This window comes from Brachypodium distachyon, chromosome 4 (genome assembly GCF_000005505.3).
Source record: "Brachypodium distachyon strain Bd21 chromosome 4, Brachypodium_distachyon_v3.0, whole genome shotgun sequence".
NCBI lineage: Eukaryota > Viridiplantae > Streptophyta > Magnoliopsida > Poales > Poaceae > Brachypodium > Brachypodium distachyon.
Window position 1 is genome coordinate 44,503,607 of NC_016134.3, and position 15,894 is coordinate 44,519,500.

Consider the following 15,894-nt stretch of genomic DNA (forward strand, 5'->3'; position numbering starts at 1 on the left):
CCCCCGGACAGCACTTGGCAAAGTCACACGGGCCAAGGGCAAGACATGTGACCTTACCTTTTTCCGAGCGTGGGGCAGCAATACTCGGCAGGTTTATTAGTAAAATTGTGTCGATTTATTTAGGACCCGGTCTCTGAGTAAGAACAAAATTAAAAGTATAAGAGTTACTAAGTTGGAGTCTACTCATACGCAAATCATGATTAGGCCGCTACTTGGGTCAGGCCCGTATCGGTTGGGTGATATTTTCATCGGATGGACCGCCTCCACAGAAGTAAGAGGTGTACTTAAAACGGTAAATTGTGGACCTTTGATTGTTGCGGTATAAAAAGCGCCCGGTTCCAACATTTTCACCGTTGACTATAAAAAGTCATCCGAACATGTTGCTACATTAATTTCACACTCACCCAGTTAATGTTTTTTGCGGGCATGCAATAAAAACCTGAAAATGGCTTGCAACACACGACACGTGAAATACCAAAGCTGTTTGCTTTGATTTTTCACGAGGCATGTGTTGCATCCCATTTTCAGTTTTTTTATTGCATCTTCATAGAAATCAATTAGTGTGGGTGAGTTTGAAATGTTGCAACATATTTGAATGAGTTTTTATAGTCGCAAGAAATGTTGCAAACTGGGCATTTTTTTATTCTGCAAAGATCAGAGGTCCCCAATTTACCATTAATTTTACATAGTTCCGACTACCATGGAGGCGGTCCATCAGGTGAAAATATCACCCAACTGACGCCAACAACTCAGTAACTCCTATACATTTTGTTTCGTTCCTTTCATTACAAGATCGATATTAAACTGACGGAAAGGAACATAACTTCTCAACATTAGTCATGTTTGTCTCATTATTTATGTATCAAGATGGAACATGTTCCTGGGTTTATTGCATGTTTTATATGCTGTAGAGGGACATATAGAGAATGATCGACTAGTCATCAATCCACGCATGGACCTATTTGCGGATGAGGGAAACAAGTGGTTCGGAGAAAATGATCGATGGTGTTCACCGGTCATATTCACTTTCTGCCCGCAGAGTCAATTAAGATGGTTCAGACAAGAGGATGTCATCAGGAAAGACAATATGGTCCCTCTTGGGAGTTCCCAGATCTTTGCCAATCTTATGAAGCTTGTTCTGAAAGCAACAGAAGCAACAGAAGTCGATTAGAAAGGAACGAGAAGGGGGTACCTCCCAGGTGAAACCAAAGAGGAAGTTGCGGAGGAAAGGTGACCTGGCTGGTGCAATCGTCCTGAGATACAATCGTCCTGAGATACCCGAGGGATGGAGCAAGAGCATGCACCACCGAGACTTCCGGCTAAGAGAAGAGAAGATGGGCTAAGAGATGAGGTGAGACATATTTTCCCTACTTTTTCCCACAAATTCTGACACGTTGTATGCAAAATCTCACCGCATTTTTTTGTTTGACGGTGTTTGGAACTGCGTAGAATGACATATATCATTTGAGTGTCGATTTTACCAGCATTTATATGGTAGAGGCCAAACAACTTGGTATGTATGGGTATGTTTGGTTTGTGACAAATCTGTAAAATCGACACTCAAATGATATATGTCATTCTACGCAGTTCCAAACACCGCCAAACACAAAAATGCGGTGAGATTTTGCATACAACGTGTCAGAATTTGTGGGAAAAACTAGGGAAAATATGTCTCACCTCATCGCTTAGCCCATCTTCTCTTCTCTTCGCCGGAAGTCTCGTTGGTGGATGCTCTTGCTCCATCCCTCGGGTTCTCAGGACGATTGCACCAGCCAGGTCACATATCCTCTGCAACTTTCTCTTCGGTTTCACCTGGGAGGCACCCCCTTCTCCTTCCTTTCTCATCGACTTATGTTGCTTTCTCAACAAGCTTCAAAAGGTACCCCCTGCACAGATTTTAATTAATGACATCATCATTTCTGGGGTTTGGACGACAAAAGGGAAAATGTGACTGGTAAAAAAAAGTATGGAATTAACACACAATGCAGTAGATCAAAATATGATCGGGAATAATGTTATCCCATGCCCTTTGTGGATACCCTCATCATTATCCTTATTGAAGGAAATATCCCTACAAAACAAGCCACAGTTTCATGACAAGAAAACCAAATTTCACCTATGAAGATTGATATGAAAGAGCGGGGCGAGGGATGGTAGGGGCATCCTCTTTGATGTGAATGCAAATGTTGGCAAGCACTTGCAGTGGAACATACGCGGTAGGGTAGCACTTGCTACTGCAAGTTGCATGTCAATGGCATCCTTGTCCTTTTGCTTCCTTACACAAACTACATCTATGCATAGGGCCATGGAATTATATATAGTCCATTGCCCTATGCATAGATGTGGCTCATGTAAAGAAGCAGACGACAGGGAATGACATTGCCATGCAACTTGCAGTATGCCGGTGATGACGTCCAACCGCATACCACCAGAAGTACTTGCATATGTTTGCCTTCGCATTGAAGAAGATCCCGCTACTATAATCCACACCCTGCTCTTTTTTGTTATGATTCTCTGGTGCAACTATAGTTTTATTGTCCTCAAAGTGCCTTGTTTTGTAGGGATGTTAATTTCCTTCAAAAAGGATAACGATGAAGTTATTACAAAAAGGGCATGTGATAGATTATTCCCAATCAGATTTTGATATATTGGTGTTAGTTCTGCTAATTTTTGACTAATCACATTTTCCCTTTTGTTCGACATCTCCCATCATAATTCCAGAATGATGATGTCATTAGAATATTTGCAGGAACCGTAAGATCGATTGACAAAATCTGGGAGTTCCCAAGAGGGATCGTATTGTTTTTCGTAATGACTGGCCTTTGTCTAAACCATCTCAAACATCTCAGCCGACAGAAACTGGGGATATGATCAGTTGAAAGAAAATCGATTAATTTGTACCCAAGCACTTGTTCCCTCATCTACGACTGACCGACCATTCGTTATGTCCCTGTGCTGCAGATATAACCTGCAGTTAACCCAGGAATTAACAGGTTCCGCCATGATACATAATGATATGGAAGGCCTTATATCTCCTGTACACCGTTGTTCGAGTGAATTCACATTGAAAGGGCATCTTTTCACTGTAAATGGACTAGAGCCTGTTGGAGCTGATCGAGTCTCTCAGCTCCTCTTCTTCTTCATCCTCTAGATCTCATGAACATATACACAAGATCAGAAAAACAAAGAATACACACACATACACACACACTCACCAAGGAGGAAAAACATGGCTTTGCCGAGAGGCATTTTCTCCTTGGTGTCACGCATGGGCTACATTGTTTCTTCAGCCCTCATGGCCTTATTTTTCCATTAACTCAATGTAACAATTTATACCAGTGATTCTCAACTACTCCTAGCTGGCCACTAACTCCACCTATCACGTGGTCATGCATGCAGCCACCCTTGCGCACCCCTAACAACTAATACTACATGCATACCGGCTAGTTACATGACTGATTCACTCCGCCTAATTCCGGTCCAGCTACTGGCATCTAGCTCGTGTGTGCTCCCTCCTGTGCAACCCAGCCATGTCTCATTGTACATTTATGGTGGTAAAAGTGCCCAATTGACCTTGGATTTGAACACCTGAAAATCCATGCAGAAGTTGGCACAGAATTTCCTACTACCAGATGATAACATATAAATATTAAAATTTCTTGAACACTCGTATGATACCCGAATGGAAAAAGGACTCTTCATGTACTCTCAATTCTCCATAACCTAAATATTAAGATTTCCTATTTCTGCTATGTTCTTAGTAATACTTAATTTATGTTGTATCCTTCTGAAAAACATTAAGGTCGAAAGCTTGTTGATGAAAAATAATCAAATATATCTCTTATGCATACCTCAGATCGTGAAGTTAAGTCTGAAGACCCCATGCAACAATCGGCCACAAGCAAAATACTGACGCTGCTTACTTGCAATTCTTGCATATATATTCCTAAATTACCAAACAAAAGCATGAAGTAAATGTCATCCTAAACATTATAAATAATATTCTGAAACTAAAGGGAACCAGGCAACTCAACTAGGATATATATACCTCTTGTTTATTAGTCTGAAGGGCTTGTCAATGTTCTTCAGTTAGCCCAAGGGTTGTTGACATTGAATCTTGGTCATATTTTTTGTTTGGGTGAAAGGACCTACCAAAATAAGTCACCGACCATATTGTGCAAGGGAACCAGGATTCAGTGTGCACAACCCCTTGGGCTAAGTGAACGTTGGCAAACCCTTCAGGCTAATAAATAAGAGGCACGTATATCCTGATTGAGTTTCCCTGTTCTCTTTTGTTACACAATAGTTTTCATAATGTTTAGGATGGCATTTACTACTTCTTCATGCTTTTTTTGGTAATTTAGAAGTATATATATGCAAGTACTGCGAGTATAAGCAACATCAGTGTTTTGGTTGTGGATTGTTGGGGTCTTCAGTTTTTACTTCACGATCTGAGGTATGCATATAGAACATAAGCATTTGATTATATTTCATCAACATATACTTTCCACCTTAATTTTTACAAAGGGGATGATTTTTTTTATATTACTAAAAACATAGAAGATACAGGAAATTTCAATATTTTATAGATGGAGAAAGAGTGCTTTTCCAATCGATGGACCCGCCGCACTTTGAGGCAAAGGAAGCCATCGCGGGCATACCGGCAGCAGCCACTACTACAGAAAGGCTTATCAGTAACGGTTGGGGCCGTCGTTACTAACTTCATGTCAGTAATGATGGGTATCATCAGTAACGGTCGCTCCAACCGTTACTGATGTACCTATCATCAGTAACGGTCGCTGATGTACCATCATCAGTGGCGGGCGGCCCGACCCGACTGTTACTGATGAAGACCATCATCAGTGACGGTCACGTTTCCGCGCCCGTCACTGATGATAGGTACATTAGTAACAATCGCTTTGCCACATCAGTGTCGGGCAAGCGACCGACACTGATACATTTTCAGTAATTAAAAAATAATTAAAACCACAGAAAAATATATATTTGAATACACAGCACAGCACATAAAAATACACAGTCACATCATTTAAAGCATACAAATGTATATAATGCCGCATCATTTAAAGCATATAAAGAATACAAATGTATCTCACTTCACGACCATGGCGAGGGAGGAGAAGGGGCTACCTGGGCTCGCCGGCGGCCATGGCGGCCGATTTTGGCAGCGCTTCGCCGTCACCGGGGAAGAAGGGCCGCAGCTGGTCTGTTACGACGCGCAGCACGACCAGCTGCGGCTCTGCCCCGCGTACTTAAACCGCGACAATCATCCGTGGCGGTCGGGACTTGGGCGACCGTTACTGATAATAGGGGATACATCAGTAACGGTCGTCTCTTACGCGACCGCCACTGATGTCTCTCGCGAGGAATGATGGTACATCAGTGGCGGTCGCCTCTCGCGACCCTCACTGATGTATGGCTGGGCGGGGACAGGAAGACCCCGCTCTGTTCATCAGTAACGGTCGCGCCGGACCCGTTACTGATGTGCCGTGAGATATAGACCGTTTTGTAGTAGTGATCGCCGGCGGAGGGAAAAGCTGGAGCATTACCCGCCGCCTCTACCTCCTGGGAGATCGCCTGAGATACTCCCGTACCAGCCGGTTCGGTTAGTGTGCAGTTGCATTTTGATGATTCATCATTAGAGAAGAAATGGGGGTAGAACAGAAAATTTTGTAGTATGAGTTTGGTATTATATAATTGGACGATAATCCAAAAGATCATGTAGTACAAATATTATGTTATACCCCTCGGTTCCATAAAGGTTGGCACGGAGTTCAAAACCGTACCAATTCTTTATGAAACGGAGCGAATTATCATTTGTTATCGAAACGTGGCGCCGGTGACGAGAGAGGTAGAGGAGTCCTCCTCACCCACCGTTTCCTTTTTATGTATAATCACTCTCCTGTAATCAAGCAAATTAAAACCCAAAAAAAACAGCTAGCTAGCATTTATTGCACGCGTTGGCTCCAGCATTAATTGCGCAAAAGCGGCACCGAGCCAGCGCCCTAGCTGTCGCTCGCTCGGACGGTAATTAGGTGATTAATTTCCTCTGCTATATATAAGACCCTAACGAAACGGAGACCTGCCCGAGAATTCCTGCTTTCATTCGTGCGTCTCTCTCTACATGTCTTCTCTTCCGGCCGATCCGGCGCTGGGCTTTTTCTCGCGTCGATCGGCGTCGACCTCTCGGGCCGGGCTTCCTGCTTTCATTCGAGGAACAGGCAAGTTCTTCGATAATTCGATCGGTTTTGGATCTCGGCCATCGGAGTTTGATTAATTGTTGTGGTAGGATCGGAGTTTGTCGTCGTCGAGGAGATGGATCTTTCGGCAGCAGGATCGGATCTAGCTGCCGGCCGGCAGTGAGGTACAGATCTCCTGTCTTTTACATCGATCTTAATTGAGACTCTCCAAGATTTATAATCCTGCCGTTGTCCGTGTACAGTGGATTATTGATTTTCGTCTCCTGTAACTGATTAATTGTTGTGGTAGGAGGGGAATTCGTTGTGGAAGAGAGATGAAGTTCGAGTTCCTCAGGAGTACGTTGTTTCCTTGGCCCATAGATCCAGAAAGAAAGACGATCTACTCTAGCAGGAGGGATCGAGGGTTCTGGATCTAGGGCCTAGCTACCTCCGGCAGATCAGCTGAGAGTGTGCATTCGATAGATGCAGTCAAAGATGTTTCTTCAACTCGGTGGGCACCTTCTTCACACCATGGTAAGAAAGACGATCGACCCTCTTTTAAAGTTTAATGCCTGCGTTTTGGCTGCATGTGAAAGTAATCCTGCTGTGTAGATATGGGGGTTGATTTAATTCTAAGATGCATTTGAACGACTAGATCAAAAAGGAGGAGTGAATATATTATCACGAGCATGTTGGTGCTTGATGCCGCGCGCCCTGGTAGTGGGAAACTAGCCTATATCTGTTCAATCCGTGGTACTTTAGCATGTACCTTCATGTTCTTTTTCATCAGTTAGTTCATGCATGTGGATGCATGGTTGTGGACTTGTAGCATGGATTGACGAAACTGGCCTGAGGCCCGTTTGGTCTTGGTCTTGGTCTTGTAGTTTTGAATGTTCTGAGCGCGCTCTACTAACAGAAAATTTCGTTTATTGTGCTACTATTCCATGTTTATATATGTACTGTTTTGTTCATAAACATGAACTATCTTATTCCTCTTCTCTTGGCTCTTGCTGTTGATAAATTTGCTTTCAGTGATATCTTCAAATCATCGCATGCATAATTACCTCTCTGTTTTCTTTGTTATTTACATGCACTTAGTGCTGTGAAAGACCGATTGGTGCCACAACCGAAGAACAGAAAAATGATGCAGCATTAGGATATCTTGGGCTCTTGTCCATTCCAGGCATTTAGAGGTGAATCGTGGAATTAATTGGCATGAAGGTCAAATAACTTATTTGTTATGACTTAGATTTATTTTATGCAACTTACTGTATTGCATATATAGTGTCTTTCAACCTCAGTCAAGCTGACCTTCGATCTCTCCAAGATTTATAATCCTACCGTGTCCGTGTCCAATTGATTTCGTCTCCTCATGTTAAATTTTATTTTGTGATTTGTGAGGAGTGCGTTGTGGAGAGATGTTGTTTCTTAATTGGGGGCTGCTTGGCTTCGCTTCCTAGACTCAATCCAGTTTCTTCGTTGCTGGCGGCAGCAGTCGAGATGAAGTAGGGAGCAGCGGACCCTAAGGTACTCTCTCCTTCTCTTGTCTTTTACAACTTCTCTCGGAGATTTATAATCCTATGCCGTTTGCAATTGACTTTGATTTGCGTATGTACGTGCATGTGCTTGCTTTATTTGTGCCCTGATTTTTTACTATTGTGATGGACGTTGTACGTACGTGTTTCCTTAAGGATTTTTGTCGGTAGATTTGTTCTGGTCACTACCGGATTATTGATCTATTTTTCTGGGTTCCCGACGCACTCGGCAAAGCCTGGTTTTCCCTCAGCAAAGGCTTTGTCGAGTGCCACCCACGCCAAAGGCTGCTCGGCAGACACCTTAGCAGGGAAGATCAACTTTGTCAAGTGCTATTTATCAGGCTCACAACAAAGCCTTTGCATTCTTTTCCCCATCTTTGTACCATGAAGAACCAGAAAAGGTGGCACTCTACCTCGACAACAAATCCAAAATCTTGTTGTGCAAGAAGATATGGATGTATCTATTCATAAAAAGTGTTGGTTACAATTTTTGAAGGTTTCCAGGTCTTCTCTAGCTAGAAATTCATGTGACATATCTTCCTATAGAATTCAATAACTCTCTTTTCTATTATTCCTAACTTTTGGTTCTTGTTTTCCAAATAAGCTTCAAAAAGTATACTCTCGAACTGAAAACACCGGCTAGAGTGCGCTCGCGAGCCAACAAGGATCCTTGAGCACATTGGCACACCATATAATGAAAGAACCCTACCATAATCTCATACTTCCCCAAAGTGGATGGGCATGCACATACATAGGGCATACAATCTCTTCCCACACCCATGGTCAACACACTGGAAGTTGGGCGCCCTCTACCATTGGAGAATACCCAAAAATGCTGAGTTCAAGGCAGTGATCTCCTACCAATCTGCGGACAGAATAAGGCCCACAGCATGCACATATGGGCAAACACCACTATCCCTTCCACAACATCCACATACCAAGTTGTTTGGTTGCAGATACAATCTAAACACAGGTAAAATCAACACTCAAATGCTATAGGTCGATTCTACACCGATCCAAACACAACAAAACGCAAACATGTGGTGAGATTTTGCATTAGTTAATGATGTCCAAAAAGTCTGGGGAAAATGGAAAAAAATATGACTCACCTCATCGCTTAGCTCGTCTTCTCTGCTCTTCGTCGCATGTCTATGTGGTGGATGCTGATCTCGCTCCATCCCTTGGATTTTCTGGCAATTTCACCGACCCGGTCGCCTCCTACCCACCATTTTCATGGCAATTTCATTGGTGAGGCAACCCCTCCTCTGTGCTTCCCTGATCAATTTCACATGTAAGGCTGCCTCTGTGATCTCCTCGCTTCCTTGGCGATTTCACCGTTGTGACCGCCTCAATCCCCCTCTTAGGGGGTCAATTCCATGGTGGTCCCCACTCCCACTCCACACCACCACAACTCTCTATTTCCTTTGGTGAGAAAAGCTCGATGAGACCCTAGCACATTGCTCCCGACGATGTGCTATGGTTTCATCGATCTTTTCTCGTGAAAAGGAGATCGAGTGGTTGATCTGGTGGTGTGGAGCGAGAGGGGAGGAACACTATGGAATCGATCTGGGAGTAGGGGATTGAGGTGGACGCGTCGGTGAAAATCGATGGGGAAGCAAGGTGAAAGGTGACCTCACCAGTGAAATCGATGAGAAAGGAAGAGATGGGGTTATCTCACTGGTAAAATCGAAGAGGAAGTTGTGGAGGAGAGGCGACCGGATTGCTGAAATCGTCTGGGAAATCCGAGGGATGGAGAGAGAGCATCCACCACCAATATGTGTGATGAAGAGAATAAAAGATGGGCTAAGCGATGAGGTGAGTCATATATTCCAAGAGGGGCACCACAGCCTACTCACAGTCCGAGGCTCTGAGCAGTGACCGGATACTCGCCTCACTCCAGACATTTCTATCTTCAGGGGAAAAACTACTCCACAAAACATATACACACTAGTAACAAGAAAGATTGAAATAAAATTGATCGATTTTATTGAATTCACATATCATAACAAAAGCAACACGACTTTAAGAGTCATCACACATAATAAAACAACAACACGACTTTAAGAGTCATCACACATAATTGGCACATTTGCCATGAAAGAAAGATACAAGTCCAAGTACAACACAGATTAAGCAAAGCCTAGCTCCTCGAAGAATCTTGATGGTAATGAAACACATGTGGCCGACCGTCATAAAACGAACAATCCATCCATCTCCTTTGCAATTCAGAAGCCACGACCAGATAGCTCCTGGTCGTTGCGACCACCTGGGTTCCCACGAGTCACTGCACAAGAGAGAGACAGAAAATAGCAATGGGACCGTTCAGCCATACATCGATCGAAGCAGAGACAACGTAATACGAGCAGTGGCCAACGGCGGCCGCGGAGGAGCGGCGAGGAATCGGAGCACGGAGGCGGCGCGGAACCTAGCCAGGACGCGGCGCTTGGAGAGGCTTGCCAGGGCAAGGCTGAACCAAGCTAGAGCTCGCGCCGACATTCTAGAAGGTGATTGACTACCTACTCCATTATACCACTACTCGTACTACGTTGTCTTTGCTTTGATCGATGTATGGCTGAACGGTCTCATTGCTATTTTTTGTCTATCTCTGGTGCTGTGACTCATGGGAACCCAGGTGGCCGCAATAACCAGGAGCTATCGGTCCTGGCTTCTGAATTGCAAAGGAGATGGATGGATTGTTCGTTTTATGCCGGCCGCCCGCATGTGTTCCATTAGCATCAAGATTCTTAGGAGCTAGGCTTTGCTTAATCTGTGTTGTACTTGGATTTGTATCTTTCTTTCATGGCAATTTGCCAATTATGTGTGATGGCTCTTAAAGTCGTCTTGTTATTTTATTATGTCTAATGACTCTTAAAGTCATGTTGCTTTTGTTATGATATAAATTCAATAAAATCGATCAATTTTATTTCAATCTTTATTGTTACTAGTGTGTATATGTTTTGTGAAGTAGTTTTCCCCTGAAGATCGAAATGTCTGGAGTGAGGCGAGCCGGTCACTTCTTGCTCAGAGCCTCAGACTGTGCCGGAGGATGGCAGGAGCCAGGTGGGGCATGTGTATGTTGTGGGAATTATTTTGTCCGTTGACGGATATGAGATTGCCGTGCGGGTTGTTTTTCTAGCCTTTTTGGGTGTTTTGGCAATAGCAGATAACACTAACATTTTCATTATATATGTTGACTATGCGTGTAGGAAGAGAATGTTTGCCTTATGTATGTGCCTGTCCATCCGCTTTGTGCAAGTATGGGATTCAGTGTGTGGTCCTTTCCTAATGTGGTGCGTGTGCTCAAGGATACCAGTTGACTCACGTCAGGAGCGCCCAGCTCCGGCCAAGATCGACCCTCAAAGAATACCTTTTGAAGCTTGTTAAGAAAGCAAGAGAAGTTGCATGAATTCCTAATAAGATATTTCTGGATGTGCATAAAAAAATACAGAATTTTGATATCAGTCTGACTTAATTAGAGAGGATATATAAATAAAAGAAATTAATGACTACATCAGTTTTTGCTTTCTCTAGGACTAGCGGCATGACCTTGGAATTGGGTTATATAGTGTCTTTTAACTTCAGTCGAGCTGACCAGGGAGCAGCCGGTCATAACCCATAAGGAACGTTACTCTCCTGTCTTTTACATCTTAATTCGATCTCTCCAAGGTATATAATCCTGCCATGTCTACCTCTCTTCTTCTGTTGTTTAATTGTTGTGGGAGGAGAGGAGTTCGTTGTCCAGGAGAGATGAAGTTGGTGTTCTTAACTGGGGCAGAGTGTTGATCACCGTCAATCGGGCTTTGCTTCCGGGCGCGAGACTCAAATCCAGTCTCTTCATTGCCGAGCGCAGCAGCCGAGCTGAAGCAGGGAGCAGCCGGCCCTAAGGTACTATCCAGTCTTTTACATCTTCTCGCCAAGATTTATCATCCTGCCGTGTGTGTAATTGATTTTGATTTGCATAGATTTTGCGTTCTGATAATACAGGTTTAAATTATAACAATTCAGTAATGGACCTGGAGGCTGAAAAACCCACAGAATTTATATCTTACTGAGAATAATTGTATAGGGACTTACTAATCCATCGAATATATCTAATCTTACCCAGTTAAGAAAACTATATATATTGGGGGAAATGCATTTAAAAGCATTCTAAAATCTCCAGCAAATTGGCTAGAGTAACTGCATCGTGCCTACCTATATCCGGATTCCGGCACCATAGTTGTACCATGAGAATGCTTTACAAAAATATAGCCTATACATATAACAATCAAATACGTACTGTGGACATAGATATTACAACCGAACACGACATAATTAAGTACATTAAGAATGGTACTTCCTCCGTCCAACAAAAAATGTCTCAATTTTTATTAAATTTGAATGCATCTATACACTGAGTCATGTCTAGATACATTGAAATTTTGAGAAACTTGAGATATTTTTTGTTGGACGGAAGGAGTAGCTGGGTATGCTATGCTAGTGACTACTGCTTTAACCAGTGGCTATCATCGCTTTATTGTTAACTAGCTAATTGCTAGCTAGACTCAACAAAGTTGCATAGAGTACACAACAAACATGATCTAACATAAAGAACGAAATTCTTTAATTCAGTTCTAAGGACCCCACCTAAACTACCCAATCGCAAATCTGCAGATAATAGAAATTAGCAAGTTTGTACACGGCTCATATAGTGAAATTAACAAAGATGATATAAAAAAAATCAAGTACCTTCTCCAAAGATGATATAATAGAAATTAGCAAGTTTTAGGAGACTCAACGGTTAGTTTTTTTTTAGCTAATGAGCTACTGCATGCAAGTCAGACTGGGCCATCGGGCAGAGCTTTTTGGGCCGGCCTGAGGCACAAAACAAGCCCCGCCCAAGCACGGCATGACAAAAAAAAAATCGGGCCGGAAAAGGCACGAAGGGGACTGAGCTTTTTTTTTGTTTCTCGGCACGTGGGTTGCACAGGGACGGCAAGAAAGGGGCACGGCACGACATGGCCCGAAGAGGAGCAGAAGAAAAGGCACGAAAAAGTCCGAAAGCACGGTTGGCTTTCCGGCCTTGTGCCGGACTGCCGGGCACGAAACGAGACCAGGCTCGACTTTTTCCCATATGAGGCCCGTGGGCAGGCCTAGCACAGTACGAATCCATTTTGGGCCGACTCGTGCTGGGCCGGCCCGATGAATTATAAGTCAGAGGGATGGCTCGCCCTGGAATCTGTTAAATAATCAAGAAATTTCAATAATCTGGGCTCAAAAAAAAAGAAATTTCAATAATCAATCAAGGCCTCGATCTTAATGCAGAAACAGTACTCCGTAGTTCATTTTAAAACAAAACCGCTGGAATCTTAACACGGATCCTATTGAGGTCTACTCGGAATCCCAATGAAGAAATCTTAATGAGCAGGTCAGGTCAATTCACAGGGACGGGATTGAATACTGCATTGGAAGGCCAAGCCGTGGCATAGAAATGCAGAGAGGAACTCTAGTTAATTTCTTGGGGACTTAATTCGATTTGTTTTTGGATGTAACAAAGGCCCTTTTTTTTTGTTTTCGAGGGGATACATTACGCGCAACGAAAGCAGGCAATTAGCACGGTGTCCAAAGTAAATGAAGAAGTGTTCTTCAAGGAAGATCAGCAGCTAATAACTGTGCGTCGCGTGTTCTTCGCAGTTCGAAGAAGATTTTTAATTACGGCGGGATATTCACAAGAAAGCTAATTTTTATTTTTGCATATTTGAAAGCAAGGAGTACACTAGCTAGTGGAGCCACAAGTCCACCATCAAATTGCACATAATTTTTAAAAAGTACGGTTTTCGTTTGACAAAGAATGAAGCCTCTCATTTGTAGGCTTACATAATCATGCATATATGTAGTTAACTAACTGACCAGAAACAATAGAATAACAAGCTCAATCAAGGGGCAGGATCAGAGACTTCGATGCATAGTGCATACATACCGATACCAATTACTACTGCTTCCTGTTAAGTAAATATTACGTGTATCTATATATTTTTTGGTTATAGATACATATATATTTGAATCACTTAACATGGGACTGAGGGAGTCCTCGACAGTTGACACCAAGCACATGAAACAAGACAATGTAAGTAGTACAAATTACAATAGCACGTACATTTTGCTGGCCCTGCAAAAGCGAGATCTACCGTACTATGCCCATGGTCAAAGGTCACATCAAGGAAATCTATTAACTAGGAGTAACATATGCAAAGCCCAAAGCCCTGGAACTAGTTAATTAATTAAGCAGGATTCAACACTCCTAAATCTTACTAATAACCACTTGGTAGATACTAGTCTACTCTACTAAACCCCTGCATATCTTAGCTAGGTACTCCTATGCCAGTTGACGCCAATCCCCTTCTAAACCCCTGCATATCTGAGCAAGGCAGCCCAGCCAGCCATTCATGGAAGCTCACTACCCCAAGTACGTCCTGTACGGCGTCCTGATCGTTGGCTCATGGCTCGTCTCCTCCATCCTTCACTTCCAGTTCTTCCACCTCTCCCTCTTCTCCTCCTCTCGCCTCCGCGGCGTTGCGCTTCTCGCTGTCGATGAGCCGCCCGTCCCCGCCATCTCACTCAACGCCAGCTTCATCGGCCTGCCTGAAAATCCTCCTGCCACCGTCGTCGCAGAGGATAATGGCGCGGCAGCGGCGTGCGAGGGGCGTTACGTCTACATGGTGGACCTGCCGTCGCGGTACGATGTGCTGAGAGACTGCGTGGAGGGCTCACCGGAGTTCGACAAGTGGTACAGCCAGTGCACCCTCATGTCCAACGCCGGCATGGGCCCGGCGCTTCCAGCCCCCACCGGCGACGGCACCGACGGCGACACTGGCCTCATCGGCCCCGACGCCGCTGGATGGTACAACACGGACCAGTACGCGCTGGAGGTGATCTTCCACAACCGGATGAGACGGTACCCGTGCCTCACGGGCAACCCGTCGTCGGCCACGGCCGTGTACGTGCCGTACTACCCGGCGCTGGAGCTGCAGCAGCACCTGTGCGGCGACACCAACTCCGACGCCCGCGACAGGCCCTCGTCGGAGTTCATCCAGTGGCTCTCCTCCCAGCCGCGCTGGACCACCCTCGGCGGCCGTGACCACTTCCTCGTCGCCTCCAAGACCACCTGGATGTTCCGCCGCCTCGTGCAGCAGGGCGCTGGCGGCGAGAAGAAGAACAGGTACTGCGGCAACAACTTCCTCGACAGCCACCCGGAAACCGCCAACATGACGGTGCTCACCTACGAGTCCAACCTTTGGTCCACCCGCCGTGAGGACTTCGCCGTGCCTTACCCGAGCTACTTCCACCCGTCGTCCGCGGATGCCGTGTCGGCATGGCAGGCGCGCGTCCGGAGCGCGCCCAGGCGCTGGCTTTTCGCCTTCGCGGGCGCCCGCCGCGCCAACGGGTCGCTGCCGATCCGGGACCGGATCATCGACGCCTGCGCTGCCAGCTCCCGGTGCGGGCGCGTGGACTGCGGCGAGGGCCATGGCGACCTGGAAGGCTACATCACGTGCCGGACGCCGCGGCGACTAGTCTCCATCTTCGGCGCATCCCGGTTCTGCCTGCAGCCAAGGGGGGACTCCTTCATGCGCCGGTCCTCCGTGGACGCCGTCATGGCAGGCTGTGTCCCGGTGTTCTTCCACCAGCCGTCCACCTTCAAGACGCAGTACCGTTGGCACGAGCCGGACCCGGAGAAGAAGATCAACGGCGGCGATGAGCGGCGGTACTCGGTGCTCATCGACGCCGACGAGGTGATGCAAGGGAAGGTGGACATCGAGGAGGTGCTGGGTAGGTATACTGACCAGGAGGTGGCTGCTATGAGGGAGGAGGTGATCAAGATGATCCCCAGGTTTTTGTATAAGGATCCCAGGGTGAGGTTTGATGGGGAGACGAGGGATGCGTTCGATATCGCCATTGATGAGGTGTTGGAGAGGGTGAGGAGAATCAAGAATGGAGAGGATCTAGGTTTGGAAGATGCTGATGGTCAGCTGGTGGTCGCCAAAGATTTGTGACATTGTTTCATTATTGGGCGAAAATTTTGTACTTGTTTTGTTTGTCGTGCCATGGTAATGTTGTTTACTGTACATGTATGCATCATAGTTTATGTCAGTGCCCTATATCATGGTATGATAACTTAGAAATGA

General features: G+C 45.1%; 1 protein-coding gene and 1 non-coding gene across 2 annotated transcripts; both read left to right on the plus strand.

The window, feature by feature from the left end:
* Window positions 1-6,119: 6,119 nt before the first annotated feature.
* LOC100825342 (probable xyloglucan galactosyltransferase GT15) lies at window positions 6,120-15,883 on the plus strand. The gene is made up of 6 exons (XM_003576907.4): window positions 6,120-6,382; window positions 6,508-6,731; window positions 7,296-7,724; window positions 11,264-11,398; window positions 11,508-11,617; window positions 12,702-15,883. Exon 6 carries the CDS (start codon window positions 14,158-14,160, stop codon window positions 15,760-15,762), a length of 1,605 nt encoding a protein of 534 aa, XP_003576955.1. The 5' UTR covers window positions 6,120-6,382; window positions 6,508-6,731; window positions 7,296-7,724; window positions 11,264-11,398; window positions 11,508-11,617; window positions 12,702-14,157; the 3' UTR covers window positions 15,763-15,883.
* MIR7707 (microRNA MIR7707) lies at window positions 10,043-10,323 on the plus strand. Its single transcript, NR_126987.1, has one exon. It is a non-coding gene; the product is annotated as a microRNA MIR7707 (primary transcript).
* Window positions 15,884-15,894: the final 11 nt, after the last annotated feature.

Bases quoted from the DNA above. Each gene is read 5' to 3' on its own strand.
- LOC100825342 (XM_003576907.4), top strand. From the start codon at position 14,158: ATGGAAGCTCACTACCCCAAGTACGTCCTGTACGGCGTCCTGATCGTT.